This window comes from Oenanthe melanoleuca, chromosome 1A (assembly GCF_029582105.1).
Source record: "Oenanthe melanoleuca isolate GR-GAL-2019-014 chromosome 1A, OMel1.0, whole genome shotgun sequence".
NCBI lineage: Eukaryota > Metazoa > Chordata > Aves > Passeriformes > Muscicapidae > Oenanthe > Oenanthe melanoleuca.
The window spans coordinates 7556787-7570868 of NC_079334.1; the positions used below are offsets into that span (position 1 = coordinate 7556787).

Genomic DNA, 14082 nt, shown 5'->3' on the forward strand with positions numbered 1-14082 from the left:
GCAGTGTGATAGAAAAATATGTAAAGTTGTCATTTAGTAAAGGGTAAAATTTAACATCAGGAGGGTCTAATAAACTATTAATATGTAATAAAACTACCAGCTAGGAAAAAGTTGACTCCTCCACTGAATAAATTTAATACTACCAAATAATTATTTCTAGACAAATAACTTTTATGCACAGGGGAGCAATGATGAACATGAGACTCTTCACTGCCTATTTCATCCAAGAGCTGTGTGGAGTGACTGCTTTTTCCCACTCTTGTAATCTATAATGTAAGGCTTTGAATCACAAGACAGGGGAATTTCAGCATGTATGGAGCAAAACACAGTCTCAAGGAATAAAAAATTCAATCCCAGCGAAGAAACAAGTGAAACACAGAGCAAACAGCATCCAAAGCCACAGCAATCAGCACTAGCTGGAGTACCAGGGAGCAGTGCCAGGCTCCTCTTGCACCTGTGGAGCACAGTTAGTTAATCCTCTAGTCACAGCCCCACAGTGACTCAGGAGACCCAACGTTAATTCTGTTTTTTTCACTGCACACTTCCTCATATGTGACAGCTTTTACAGCACTTGATTTTCTTCCACATCCTGTTTCTGCTTGTTCATAGGTGAAGGAGCCACGCTGGTTTCTCACCTCTCAAACATTCAGTTTCCAGAAGCAGAGGGGATAGATGAGCAAACACATTAAAGAAATGCTCTGAGGTGCAGGATTTGTAATTACTTGGGCACTCTCTGCCCAGCCACAGCCAGTGTTACAGCATGTGTGAGGTGAGGCTATGCTGATGGGCACCACACAAAACCAACCCTGAACACTTCAGAGGTACAAAGACTTCCATCACACTTTTTCTGCTCCTAGAAATTGCACCATCAGCACAAGAGCATGATTCCCTCTGGCTTCTAGTTTTGGAGACAAGATTCACTGAGAAGCAGCCTCAGCTCAACCACTGCACAGAAGAAAACAAAACACCCAACAATGGTGATGGGTCCTTCTTCCTACTAATTAAACAAGACCCACAAGATTGGAATGCTCTTAGGATATAGATTTCCCTTCTGCATTCTGCAGCTGAAAAAAGTGCAAAGGTTATCTAATGGATTGCAAACAAGAGATTTCTAGCATAGATTTCCCAAAGAACTTTAATTCTGAGCAAAGTATACAACAAAGTGAAATGGTGGGGGGGAAGAAGGAAAAAAATTATGGCAAGAACACTACAAACAGAAAACAGGTCTCCAACATTTCCTCAGAAAGGTTAAATAATTAAAAGCAAAGTCCAGAAATTTTAAAGCACTAAAATTAGTGCCACCAACATACCATGCTCAGTTTCAACTATCATAAAAGCTGGTTTGAAAATCATCAATTTTGCATTTGGTCTTACAATGTGTGGTCAGAAACTTCTAACACAGGACAATCCAGAGTTTAATCATATGAATGGGATTTAGTTGTAATATTCTAACCAATAATTATAACTGAAGACCTTGGTATGCATTCCTGAATAATTAACACCTTACCTGTAACATAGGAACCTTCACTGAAATAACTTTCTTTACAGTTATTCCAACCCTTAGTCATCAGCCTCTAGCAGTCGAGTGGTGAAGCTGAAAATCTCTTCAGTATTTTACTAATTGTTAATGTTTACACATGCTAAAAGTGGAATTTGTACTGTAAGGGCAGGCACAGCTGCCAGCTGCAGTCCACAAAAGAACTGTTTAATAATACAGCCCACTTAGCAATGATAATAAGGGCCAGTGTTTTTGCTTCACTCTCCCTGTCATAAATGTGAAATTAGAATGATTGGTACTGTAACTGGAAGTTCTCCTGTATTTCCATAATACATTATTGAAGATGCTGTCACTCATTTGTTTTAAGTAATACATCCTAAGTGTTTTCTATGTATCTGTTATATGCAGCACTAAAATACCAAAATAAAAAATACAAACTGGGAAATGGGAATCTCTTTCCAGGAAGGTTTGGAACAACCTGCTGCTCTCCAGCTCATCATTTCCTGCTGCCAGGAAATGCACATAATATTTTTATTTAACTTTTTTTTCCCAGTGAACATTTCTTGTGTAACTTAGCACAACCAATGTGGCATTGGACAAGTGGAGGGAAAGTTACTTCCATCCACATGTGGACAGCCAATAATGAAGCACCTCAAAGCATTAAAAATAGCAAGAAAAGCTTCATAGTTTATTTATAGTTTAACCTTAAGAAAATAATTTTTCTCATAACATCATCTGCCTCACTCAGCTGCTACCTGGCAATGTGGACATAAAGTAAGAGAACTTTACATAAACACCCCACAAGTCAGTTGAGTAAAAAAACAGGACATCAACATGCTGAAAGCTGCCCCAACAAATGGCTCCTCTAAATGCACCCTCCAGCCCAGAGCAGAGCCCTACACAAACTTGGAGTCAACAATCTCTGCATTTCTGCAGAAGATCCCTGCACCAGACAGCAAGGCTACCAACTGGAACCTGAATCCACACCCAAAAAACTTCCTCAGAGAACAACCAACCAAAAAAGACAAACAAAAACACCCCCAAGAGGGAAAGTTGCTTGCAGGATTGAGGCCAAACAATGCTGCTTGGCCTGTTTGTTGAAAGCTTTGCAGTCCCGACACAGATGGAAGAGCCAAACTTTGCTCTCCCCTTTCCACACCTGAGGAACTTAAAAAAAATGTTCGTTGCAATCACACACACAGTGCTCTCTACACCATGAGAAGCCATGAATGTTTAAGACTTCCTCTTTTGGGAGCACAAAGTTTTAAATCAGAAAAAAACGAGTTGTGTGGATTTTTCTCAAAGGGTCATTTAAGTCTCTGCTGCTTCCTCGTCTTCCAGAGCATCTACATGTTTATATTGCTTCCAGGCCTTTAAATTACACTGTTTGAGAATGGCTCCTAGTTGATTCCCGGGCCCCACTTCATACGTGTAAGGAAATTCTGTTCCTTGCTTTCTTTCGTACACTGAGTGCATGGTCTGCTCCCACAGAACAGGTGACACCACCTGCTTCACTAACAGCTTCTGAATGTGCTTTGAGTGCATGTACTTTTTGCCATCGACATTGGAATACACACAGAACAGCGGTTTCTGAATGTCAATCGATTTTAGGACTTCAGCCAGTGGCTCTACTGCTGGTTCCATAAGTCTGGTATGAAAAGCCCCACTGACTGGAAGCATTTTTGTACGTTTAAAATAATATTTTCGGGCATTCTCCTGCAAAAACTCCAAAGCCTATAAAAGAGAGAGAGAAGTGAGTCTTGCACAGCAAAGGTTTTCTCAGTCACCCCACAAGAATCACCTCATCAGACTTACTGTGATAAAGGGATTCCTTTCCCTACCCAACAACTTAACACATGCTGGGAAAAAAAAAACCCCACAGAGGAAATACTTTTGTTTGGACAAACTAAGGCCGTACATAACACCCACACAGAAGCGCAAAGTAAAAGTTTTTAAAAAGTGAAATGCTCAGTTCAACTGAAGGAATAGTTACTCCGAAGCAATACCTGTAAGTGTCCTGCAATGACTCTGCTGTCTGGAAACAAATAGTTTGAAACTGTGCACACGGGGTTCTCTATCCCCAGCGATTCACAGTGTTTACGGGCTTCCAGGCAGGCAAATTTGTAATTTGCCTCTCGCCGGCCGACAACCGAGAGCATTCCACTGGGGACAGCTTCCGCCGCCTTTTGCATGGCTTCGGCGCGCACTTTCACCGCGTACAGCGCTACGGAGAGAAACAGAGATGCGGCGTAAATGTGAGCGCAAGAAAGGGCAGTGGTTCGCTCCTGTGAAACGTCAATGCTTTTAATGCCGGATTACACACATTAAAGCCAACAGCGGGAGTAGAAAGTAAAATTCGTCCTCTAATTAAAAACAGAAAGCGGGAGGGACACAGTGAGAACAGGCAAGGCTTTGGGAACAGCGCGGGCTGGGAGATCCTAGCGGGGAGCTCCGCACGTCCCCCAGGCACCTTCGGCGAAGTCCAGGGCTCCAGCGAAGACCAGCGCCGCGAACTCCCCCACGCTGTAGCCGGCGGCCGCCACGCAGCGCTCCACGACCTGCGGGCACACGGAGCGCTCAGCCGCAGCGCGGGCAGGCCCCCGCCCGACCCCGGCCCGGCCCCCGCGCCCGCTCACTTCAGGCTGCAGGTGGTTGAGCTTCTCCACGGCGGCCAGGGAGGCGACGAACACGGCGGGCTGGCAGTGCTGGGTGCGGTCCAGCGCGTCCCGCGGCCCCTCCAGGCAGAGGGAGAGCAGGTCGTAGCCCAGCACCTTCTCGGCCAGGCGGTACATGTCCCGCACGCCGGGGTACTGCTGCAGCCCGCGGCACATCCCCACGAACTGGCTGCCCTGCCCGGGGAAGAGCAGCACCGTGCCCTCCCGGGGGCACCGCCGCTCCCGCCTCGCCGCCGCCGCGCCCGGCTCCTCGGCCTCCACCGAGCTCTGCAGGAGGTCGCTCAGGCTCGCCGCCCGGTCCCCAGCGCCGGGGCGGGAGCTGCCCCACCGCCGCGCAGCGCCGCGGAGGCCGCCGCGCCCGCTGCAGCCACCAAGCCGCCATGGCGCCGCGGCCCAGCCGCCCATGGCCGCCGCCCGGGAACGGGCGTTGCCACGGGAACGGGGCGGCCCCCGCCGGCAGCCGCTGCCGGGCCGGGCCGAGGGACGGGAAGGAAGGGAGGGAGGGAGGGAACGAGGGAGGGAGGGAGGGAGGGAGGGAGGTCGGTCGGGCCGCCCGGCGCTCACCGCCCTCAGCCGCGCTCGCCGCCCTCAGCCCCGCGCGCCGCCCTGGGCCCGGCCCGCGCCAGGCGCCTCAGCCCGCCCAGCGCCTCAGCCCGCCCCGGCCCGGGGGCGGCGCTTGGCCGCCCGGCAGAGCAGGCGCGGCCGGCGGCAGCAGCAGCAGCGCGGCAGAGCAGGAGGTAACGCCGGCGCTGCCCGCGGCGCGGCTCGGGTGGGACGGGACGGGGAGCCCGAGGGGCGGCGCAGCCCCGCGGCGGGGCCCGGCTGCTTTGCCGGAGGGGCCGCCCGACCCCGCCCCAGCCCCCGCGCGGGTCCCGGCGCTCCCGGAGCGCTGCCGCCGCTGCCGGGACCCCGCCGCGCCCTCGGCTCCCCCGCGGGTCGCGGAGAGGGTGAGGGGGGCGATCCCGCTCCCTGCTGCCGGGACAGCCCGGGCAGGACGGGACCCGCGGTGCCGGATGGAGACGGGCGGGGCGGCACCGCTCCGCCGCTCACGGTCGGAGACGACTTGGGCAAACACGGATTTTACGTGCCGGAGTTTAGCATGGAAAGTGCTTTAGAAAAACCCACAACACACCAAGCTGGGAAGCTTATTCTTAGTTTTTATCCGGCACACGAGCTTGTCAGAGGTTCACAGCGGAAAGGCAGAAGCGGTTCTCTGGTCTCTCTTGGACCGGCGCACACGCGGCACGTTCGCTCTCCGCTCTCGGGAGAAGCGTTCGCGCTGCTATTTAACTAAAGCGATCTTCCTTCAGTGTCGCCGAGGAGCGTTTCTTTAAGGGTGAAAGAAAGAGCTTTGGTTTCAATTCGGAGTTTTTGAGTGATACTTATAAATCAGCCCAAAATGCACAGTGATGTGATTTGAGCGTTCAATGGTAAGATTATTTTTTTAAAAGTGAAAGTTGCCGGAGTTGCAATTCTGTAACGACTTTGCATCAAGTAAGGTTATGAAACAGTATCAAGCATTGAGTCAGAGCAGCTCAGCAGAAGAGACTGTAAGTGCAGCTTGGGAGAAGGAAAATGTGTCACAATAGCAAGAAATTATGTTGACTTTTTATTTGGGCCCGTTCCAAAGGATCAGGGCGAGGTTTTTCTCACTTTTCTATTATTCGTGCTATTTTGTAAGATGATTTCTTCCATTTGTGTCTGCCTTCAGGTAAAATACCTAGAAGGGAGCTGCTCAAATTAGCTGAAATATAGGGGCAGTAACAAAGGAGATGTATGACATATATGTGACCACATCTCAGCCCAGGGCTGCCTCTACGTGTAACATAAGTGTCAATGAGAAGAGATTGAGCAGTAAATGGCAAATTGTCCCAGCAAAGATCTTGCTCCAGTGTGCATTTCAGTTCCCTGTATGTGAATAAATCACAGATTTATTTGCACAGCTCATGCTCTGCCACTTTGAAAGAAGTGTAAACTGGGCAGTGAGATTTTTTGTTTCCATCTGTACACCTTACATTACAGTCTTCAATAAATACCATATTTAAAAAAAAATCTAAATATGTATTATAAAATTCTAATATCTATTATAAACATACATTATACACTTATTAGATATTTATATTCTATAACATTTATTGTTTGAAGTGTCTCTATTACTTGAGATTATAGAAGACATAAGCCTACTTTTTTTGTCAGAGACTGTGATGTAAATTTGATTTTAGTGTTGCAGCTTCCCAGGAATTAAAACCACAACACGCATAAATAGTTTATCAATATAAATTAAGTATGTTATCTTTAATTTTTCGGACAGCTATCTTGGGAAGAAACCTTCTTGCTGGGGAAAATTTGCATGCTGCCTCTCACACCTGGGCAGAGCCTTATTTGCCCTTAAAAAAAAAGTATGGTAGGGGATGAGAGGGAGGGTAGGTTTGTCTCAGGGACCCCCTTCCATGGTATGCTCCCAGCTTTGTGAGTCCATCTCCAAACACTGGGCACTGGGAACCCCAGGGCTGCCAGGGTGATTTAGCCCTGCTGAGAGACTTTCCTTTGTGTTTTTAATGCGGTTTTTAAGCCCCATGTGATTGGTAGCCAGCCCCAAGCTCCACAAGAATGGAACTAATCAGAAGTTTTGTCAGCACAGGAGTATAAGAAAATGGGATGAAAGCAGTTCTCCTTTCCTACCTTCCTTCTCCTTCCTGCTGACAGAGTGCCCCGAGGAGGGAAAGGCACCTGTCTTTCAGAGACCTCCTTAAGGCAAAGAAGTGTTTTAGTTCATTTTTCATCAGGCTGAAGCAACCCAGCTGCTCTGTCATGATATATCTAATTCCACCTACAGAGCACCCCATCCCTTTTTCCAGAAAGAGGACACAGAAAGCTTCTGTTAGTTTTTTCTTCATGTTATGCCACCATAGGAAAACAGAGTGAAGTCCATTAGGCAGCAAGTTTAACTATTGGGGCTTCCAATAAAAGGATATAAATAATAAATAAAAGGATAATATAATAAATATAATAAAAGGGGCTCCCTTTATTTTCCTTTTACTTTGTGTAGCTGGAATGAACTTTGGGTGAGTCAGATGTTTTGAACACCTAGAACAATTATTCTAACATGTATGCAAAGCAAAGTGGCCTAGTGCAGCCCTCATTGCACTGCTGAAACTGCCTGAAGTCACACTAGGGCTAAATAGAAAAGGGGCAGTATGATGAAGAATCTGTTGCAGGGCAGAAATAAGAAGTGGAAAAGAACTAAACACATTAAGTGTGTGTGAGAAGAAAATATTTCCAACCTTGGTGGTTTTTAGTGGCAGATATCTGCTGGGTATGCTGCAGATATCATCCACAGACATCCAGCATTCTTCAGTAGGAAAATGAGGGTGCAAGAATATTGTGCAACTCACCCTGGAGCTGGGATATGATTGGGAAAGTAGTTATTATTTCTAGGTTGAGTAATGCTGCTGCAGCCAGTGGGGCTGTGTTAACAAGTTTGTGGTGTGTAAGTTCTCACCAATTCATTTCAGATCATCAGCTGTACACTGGCAGGAAGGCAGGGCAGATGAACCTTTGTGCTTACATTACTTTTAGAAAATGTACAGAGTGTTCTGTAAACATTGCACAGGTAAACAAAGAGTGCAGCACTGCCCAATGCACAGACTCTCCAGTGCATCCTTGCCTTTTACTCATTGTCTTGCTAAAGACCTACATCAGATAACCAGAGACACACAGATGTGGCCTCTTCCATGATGTTTTCTGAGTTACCTTTGCTTTTTTTTGGAGAGTTGATACTAGTATTTAATTTCTTGGGAATGAAAACACAGGGACTCCCACTGCTGATGGACAGCTGTGGTCCTGCTGCCAGCACATCTTACTGCATGGTTTTGTCCCTCCTCCTTGCAAGACAGAGTTTTTTGCCACGCTTGGGAAATCCTGAGAGATGCTACTGGAAAATACAGCACATAATTAATTAGTAGTAATAGTAGTTAAAAGACTGGGACACCAGCATTGAATTCCAGCCAGTATGTTCAATCTCTTCATTTCTATTTCCTCCCCTTGCACAAGTGACTTCACTTCTCTCATTTCTTTGCTTTGTGCCTTTCCTGTTTCTTTTTGCCTGCCTGCTTTTCTTTCTTTTAAGAATTGTTTCAGTTTTCTTCCTCCATCATGCATGGGTACATCATTTATTCACTAATGACTGTCACAGAGCAGTATTGTTTCAGTTTTATAGTATTTAGCACTTTAAGCTTACAGAACACTTTCAGACTTTCCCTGGGAGGAAGCTGACAGAACCCCTGACAAAGTCCAGCTACTGAACTCTGCAAGGAGAAACCACCCTTATATTGTTAACATCCAAATAAAGCATAAAACTCTTTGGGTTCTTGCTTTTCACTTTTGAAAAAAATAGTATTTGGTAGCCACGCTGGAGTTGGATGTATCACAACATGTATAGAGAGCTAAGCCTGGCCTCCCTGTAGGCAAAGCAAAAGGGTTAAAAATTAGTGACATCTTATTAACTTTCAATTTCTAACTTAACCTAACTAACTAATTGGGAATTACTCATCTGAAGGCAGCCAAGAGAATCATTGAGCTCGGAGCTCTTGTTCCCATCACACCTTGTTGCTCCTGCACATGGCAATTTCTTCACATCACAGTAAAAGCAGAGCCTTTCACACTGTTGGTGGGCATGACAAGTAGCACACATGGCAGTGACAGCCTGCTTCCTTGGGAAATAGCAGCACAGATCTAAGTGCAGGAGAGCAGGGGAACTCCTCTGCTCCACTTAAGATGATTCCTCATAAGTAGAATCCACTAGGCAGAAGTGTGGCAGCAATGAGCCCTGCAGATTTTTCCTCCCTCCATTGTCCATCCTCCACCCAAGAACTAATTGATCCTATCACAGCAGAGTACCACATTGTCTTCCCCTTTCTCCTTCTCTCCAGCCTCAGTTCTGAATTCTTCCCTGGCTTTTTTCCCCACCTGTTTTTGACCTTGACTTGTATATCTGATGGCTTTGTCTGCTGCCTTTTTTGTGTATACTTTTATTCATGGCCAACTTCCCCCAAGCCCACAGCCCAGGCCTACCTGCCCTTTCTTGTTTATCCTTCTCAACCTTTCTCATTCTGTGTGCCTTACCAGTCCCTCCATACTCACTTTGCCTTCAAAACTCTGCTCTGCTTCTATCACCAGGATTTCTCTTGATCCCATACAAACTGCATTGTGGGCCCAGCCACTGAAATCTCACATTAAATCTGTGTGGGCAGAGCCCTGAGTGCAGGGACAAAAATCACAATGCAAGCACTCCCTTGCAGCCCAAGCTTACCCTCATCCAAACAGAAATTCACTGGGTCAGAGCTGTGACAATACAACCTCATCTGTGCCATTTCCTATCAGTTAAAGCACATCTGTCACAAGTAGGATTTCCTCTTCCCCACTCCCTGCCTCCTCACTTTTGTCTGACAAGCATCTGAAATGCTCATTGATCTAAAATTTTACTTTCTCTCCTGGACCTTCTGCAGTTGCTCTTTCCCCACTCCTGCATTCTCTCATAATCTCCTGCATAACAGATGAACAGGAATTGTGTGTATTTACCTACATCTTTCAGTTCTGCCCTTTTTTTTTATTGTAGCTCTAATGTTTACATTTCAGTAAACTAAGCACAGCCTTTCTGTAGCACTTGGCTTTTGGCCAGAGAATCTGCTATGAAGCTTTTTCCTCCTTCTTTGCTTGCTGGTTTTCCTGCTGCCTGTACCCTAACTAAAACAGCATGGCCTAGCAGAGCAAGGCATTCCTTATCCCTACTTCTTTAATGGGCTTGGCAGCTACAATTGCTGCAACTGACCGAATGCTTCATGAAGGAGCCAAAGGTGTACTCCCCATGTATCCAGATCGCCTTTCTTGTTTAGCAAAACATCGTTTAAGTACTTACCTTCTCATTGTCCTCCCTGGTGTTTGTTTTCTAAGGTAGCTTCTCAAGTGTCTGCTGCTGATTCACATCCCTCTGGCTCCCACTGAGCATCCTGCAGGCAATCTCTCACATTATTGGGCTTGAAATGCTTTTCCAGGAAAGCACATGCTCTCTACTTCCTTGGCTCTGCCACTTCATTGAGGGAATGCAGAAATACACACTTCTTACTGCATTTATTTACTTTTTCAAGTGCAGTTCATATAACATCAAACTGCTTTATGCCTCTGCCATACTTATGGGTAAGGATAGCTCTACAGGTAAAATTCAGTAATCTTCATGCACTCAGCTGAGAGGGAAGTAAAGGCCCCACTTCCTACCAGCTACCCCCTCCCCAGGGACAGATTCCTTTACAGGTGTATTGGTACAAGATCCATTCATTTCAGCTGCAGTCTCTCTCAGTGACAACACTTCGCTGTGGATCAGATCTGACATGCCTATTTTTTGAATCTGTTAAAAATGGAAACTTCTGCAGTTGCACTTTAAAAGTTCTCTGCCAATCAGTGTTTGGTTTTGTTTCAGGTTCACTGTCTCAATGGAAGTGGTACCAGCCTGGGCCCCAGCATTAGGTTTTACACTCCTGCCGCATGCAGGAGGATTTTTAGGAAGCAATATAACCAAAAGGGAAATCCCAACATGGTATGAAACTCTGCAGAAGCCATCCTGGTGTCCACCTAATTGGGTGTTTGCTCCTGTTTGGGGAACTCTCTATACATCTATGGGGTATGTTTTTCACATTGTATTAAGGCACTGACCTGATCTCAAAGTTGCATTTGATATAATGCTGATCGTGAGGATTGTGACTGTACTCCTGTAACCCTGTTTGTAAGAAACTGTGTCAAGCTGCCTCTTTAACAGGTAAAAACATGTTTTGGGAGTTGTGTGTGGGTTTGATAGGACATTATATATGCAGAAGCATCCACATCAAAAGCAGGAGCTCAAAAAGCTGCCATTAATTTGCTTTCCTCATTCATTCTGAGGGGAAGACCTGCCAAGCTGGAAACAGTGATGCAAGGCAGCACTAGGATTCTTCTAAGCATGTCCTTCTGTAGTTTTAAGAAATTTTAAAGAAAGGGGTTGGGGAAATTAGGATAGAACTGTTCTAACAGAGTTCAATAATGCAATGGATGAAACTGAATGCTGAATGTTCTCTTATTTTGGTTTCATTTTCTTTCCAGAAAAGCTTTGTAATTTTTATAGCTTCATGTCTTGTCCCTCCCCCACCAGTATTCTCATTTCTTTATCCTCATACAGACTGTACTTTTTTACTTATTTAAGTGGAATACTTCTGTATTTGAAGAGTTGAATGAAATCATTACTGACTTGTGAATAAAAACACACATTTTATCAAGGAAAAAAGAGCTGGGTGGCTTTCCCAACTTCCTTCAAGTCGATTGCACAATCTGTAACCCTGTGTCTGGATTCCTCCACACAAATCCGAGTAGTGATGCAGGTTAAATACCTTAAAAATGTCCAGATTGTGACAGCTTATCAGTTTTGATAATAGCAGAATCAGTGTATCCTAAGGTGGACTGTCTTGGTTATGTATTATACATCCAGCCCAATGAAAAGATCATTCTTAGTACCAGCCTTCTCTAATCCGTCATGCACACATGTTCCTTGAATGACCAAGACATTTCATTCCTCCAGAACATCTCAATTGCATGGAAAGCAACAAATAACTAAAAGCAAGATTTAAGAAGCTTACCTGCCTTTCTTGACACAGCTTCCTTAGATTTGTACATCATGATCTTGGTCTGAAGTTGAAGTTAGACGTATGAACAAGTGCAAGTCCATGCTGGTCTCTGGAAATCACTTAGGAAACTGAAGTTTCTAATGCTTACCCTGCCCAAATTTTCTTTCTTTTTTTTTTTTTTTTTTTTTTTCATTAGTCTCTGCAATCAAACTGCCAAAATAGCAAAGCTGCATTGCTCAGTCCCTCTGAAAGTAATGAAAGTGACTAAAGGGCTTTTCCTGCTCCCCATACTCAACTCTGCTTTGGGAACCCACTCAATGCCATTCATTTAATCCACTTCAGAAGTGGGTTTTCATTTATTATTACTAAAACAAAGTTTTCTTCACTATTTGCATCCTAGACTTGTTTCCATTTCAACATGGCATTCTTCTTAAAGACTGAAATGCAGTAGGTTATCTGCTTCTATGCACTTAGAAGTGAGAATTCTGGCACAATTGGAATTTTTCTCTCTTCATGTTGTTATCCAGAGCAGCTGATCAAGCCTGTGCTGTCACTTACTTTGCCAAGTAGGGCCTGGATATCTAAATCTTCCAACTTAATCTAGACCCTGGCACTGAAGTTATTTAATTGATCAGGAATGTGTGGTAGCTTTGAACAGTGCAGTGAATGACACTTCCCCTTTGCTTTCTGCAGATATGGCTCCTACCTGGTGTGGAAGGAACTGGGGGGCTTCAATGAAAAGTCAGTGGTTCCTCTGGGTCTGTATGCAGGGAACCTGGCATTAAACTGGGCATGGACTCCAATATTTTTTGGAGCTCACAAAATGGGATGGGTAAGTGAAATACTACGTTTCCAAACCAAAGGTTTATTACTCTTATTTACAAGGTATTAGCATGAAAGATTTGTGTCAATCTTTTCTCCCTGAAAATGGTTCCGAATATAAAATATGGCTTGTGGAACTTCTCTAAAATTCTCTTTAATGCATGCCAGCAGCCACCTGAGAGAATTTACAGATCTAGACCATCCTTAAATTGAGAGATATCAAGCAGCTTTCTGCTAGCCTTTGGTAAGAGTTTTGTGTGACTAGAAAACATAAACATTTATGCCTTCCTGCAAATCATAGGTCTCTCTGGCAAACACTAGTGATAAGCAGCTTATTACAACATTATTCACATGGTAACACCCCTTTTAAAATACTCATTTTCTGCAGCTCTCTGAAGAGAAACAGTTCAATTGTTCTCAAAAATAAGAATTGGTAATAAAAAATAGAAAATACTTGCCTGGTTCTCTAGCTGCACTTGCAATGCTCTAACAGGGAAAGACTGCAATCCATCACAGATTCATTCATACCTCATCTCTTCAGGTGACATGAACAAACTGGACAGGTTTGCTTGTTCCAAGTCACTCTTGGAAGTGTCTCACTGCCCACTAAAGAGGGTATGGGTGAGAGAGACTTCATTCTCCCTCTCTGCTCCCAGCTGTAATGCCCTTTCTGCTATTGTTTTACGACTTGAAGTGGAATGTAACTCAGCAGAAATCTATCATCTTTATCTGCAGGCTGGTTTTATGAGAAGGATTTAACTCACAGAGGGATAGAACAGGTGCCAGAGCTAGGTGGAGTGACACGCAGGAAATGTAATGAGTAAAAACAAAACTAACCACCTTCTATATTTCAGGGATTGGTGACTCTCCTGCTTACAACTGGTACAGCAACAGCTACCACTGCTTCCTGGTATAACATCAACAAAACAGCAGCTTATTTGATGGTTCCTTATTTAGCTTGGCTAAGCTTGGCTTCTGCACTCAATTATCGGATCTGGAAGGACAATCGCAACAAGAAAAAACCTGAATAAGCAGTTTTCAGCCAAAACCATTTTTTTCCCCATAATAACTTTTTATATAAAAAAAAGTTATGGCCTTATTTTTAGCTGAACTACTTCTACCATTACTTGGGTAATTACCAGTTGACAAAACAAATACAACTTTATTAGGCAAGCCACCAAGGATTGTATGGCTGACTGGGTTTTATAGCAAACTAAAAGTCTTGATTAAAAAGTGGTAAGTGCCATATTATAGTATTATATGTTACATGACAACAGCATTTTAACTGTTTCCAGGAGAAAGCAGGAACTCAAACTTCCTTCTGTTCAGAGGAAGAAATCCAGCCACACACTAACAGGTTTCCAGAAAGGTGTTTCTAAGAGTGACAGGCATGACTGTGGCCTGAATGTTTTATATTTATAGGCACAATGCTTTTGTG

At 44.8% G+C, this 14082-nt stretch overlaps 2 protein-coding genes across 2 annotated transcripts; one reads left to right on the top strand and one right to left on the bottom strand.

Moving 5' to 3' along the window:
* Nucleotides 1-1117: 1117 nt before the first annotated feature.
* Nucleotides 1118-4666, bottom strand: MCAT (malonyl-CoA-acyl carrier protein transacylase). The gene is made up of 4 exons (XM_056482578.1): nucleotides 4135-4666; nucleotides 3969-4056; nucleotides 3505-3722; nucleotides 1118-3232 (listed from the first exon to the last, which is right to left on the bottom strand). Exons 1-4 carry the CDS (start codon nucleotides 4576-4578, stop codon nucleotides 2810-2812), a joined length of 1173 nt encoding a protein of 390 aa, XP_056338553.1. The 5' UTR covers nucleotides 4579-4666; the 3' UTR covers nucleotides 1118-2809.
* A 120-nt stretch (nucleotides 4667-4786) lies between these two features.
* TSPO (translocator protein) lies at nucleotides 4787-13890 on the top strand. The gene is made up of 4 exons (XM_056482579.1): nucleotides 4787-4910; nucleotides 10649-10849; nucleotides 12516-12654; nucleotides 13499-13890. Exons 2-4 carry the CDS (start codon nucleotides 10662-10664, stop codon nucleotides 13673-13675), a joined length of 504 nt encoding a protein of 167 aa, XP_056338554.1. The 5' UTR covers nucleotides 4787-4910; nucleotides 10649-10661; the 3' UTR covers nucleotides 13676-13890.
* Nucleotides 13891-14082: the final 192 nt, after the last annotated feature.

What these genes read in the sequence shown, in the direction of transcription:
- MCAT (XM_056482578.1), bottom strand. Translation starts at nt 4,578, where the DNA reads ATGGGCGGCTGGGCCGCGGCGCCATGGCGGCTTGGTGGCTGCAGCGGG. An exon ending in AGCCCTGGACTTCGCCGAAG is followed by an intron (nt 3,723 to 3,968) that starts GTGCCTGGGGGA and finishes TTCTCTCCGTAG; the next exon opens with CGCTGTACGCGGTGAAAGTG. An exon ending in TCATTGCAGGACACTTACAG is followed by an intron (nt 3,233 to 3,504) that starts GTATTGCTTCGG and finishes TCTCTTTTATAG; the next exon opens with GCTTTGGAGTTTTTGCAGGA.
- TSPO (XM_056482579.1), top strand. Translation starts at nt 10,662, where the DNA reads ATGGAAGTGGTACCAGCCTGGGCCCCAGCATTAGGTTTTACACTCCTG. An exon ending in ACTCTCTATACATCTATGGG is followed by an intron (nt 10,850 to 12,515) that starts GTATGTTTTTCA and finishes TGCTTTCTGCAG; the next exon opens with ATATGGCTCCTACCTGGTGT. An exon ending in GAGCTCACAAAATGGGATGG is followed by an intron (nt 12,655 to 13,498) that starts GTAAGTGAAATA and finishes TCTATATTTCAG; the next exon opens with GGATTGGTGACTCTCCTGCT.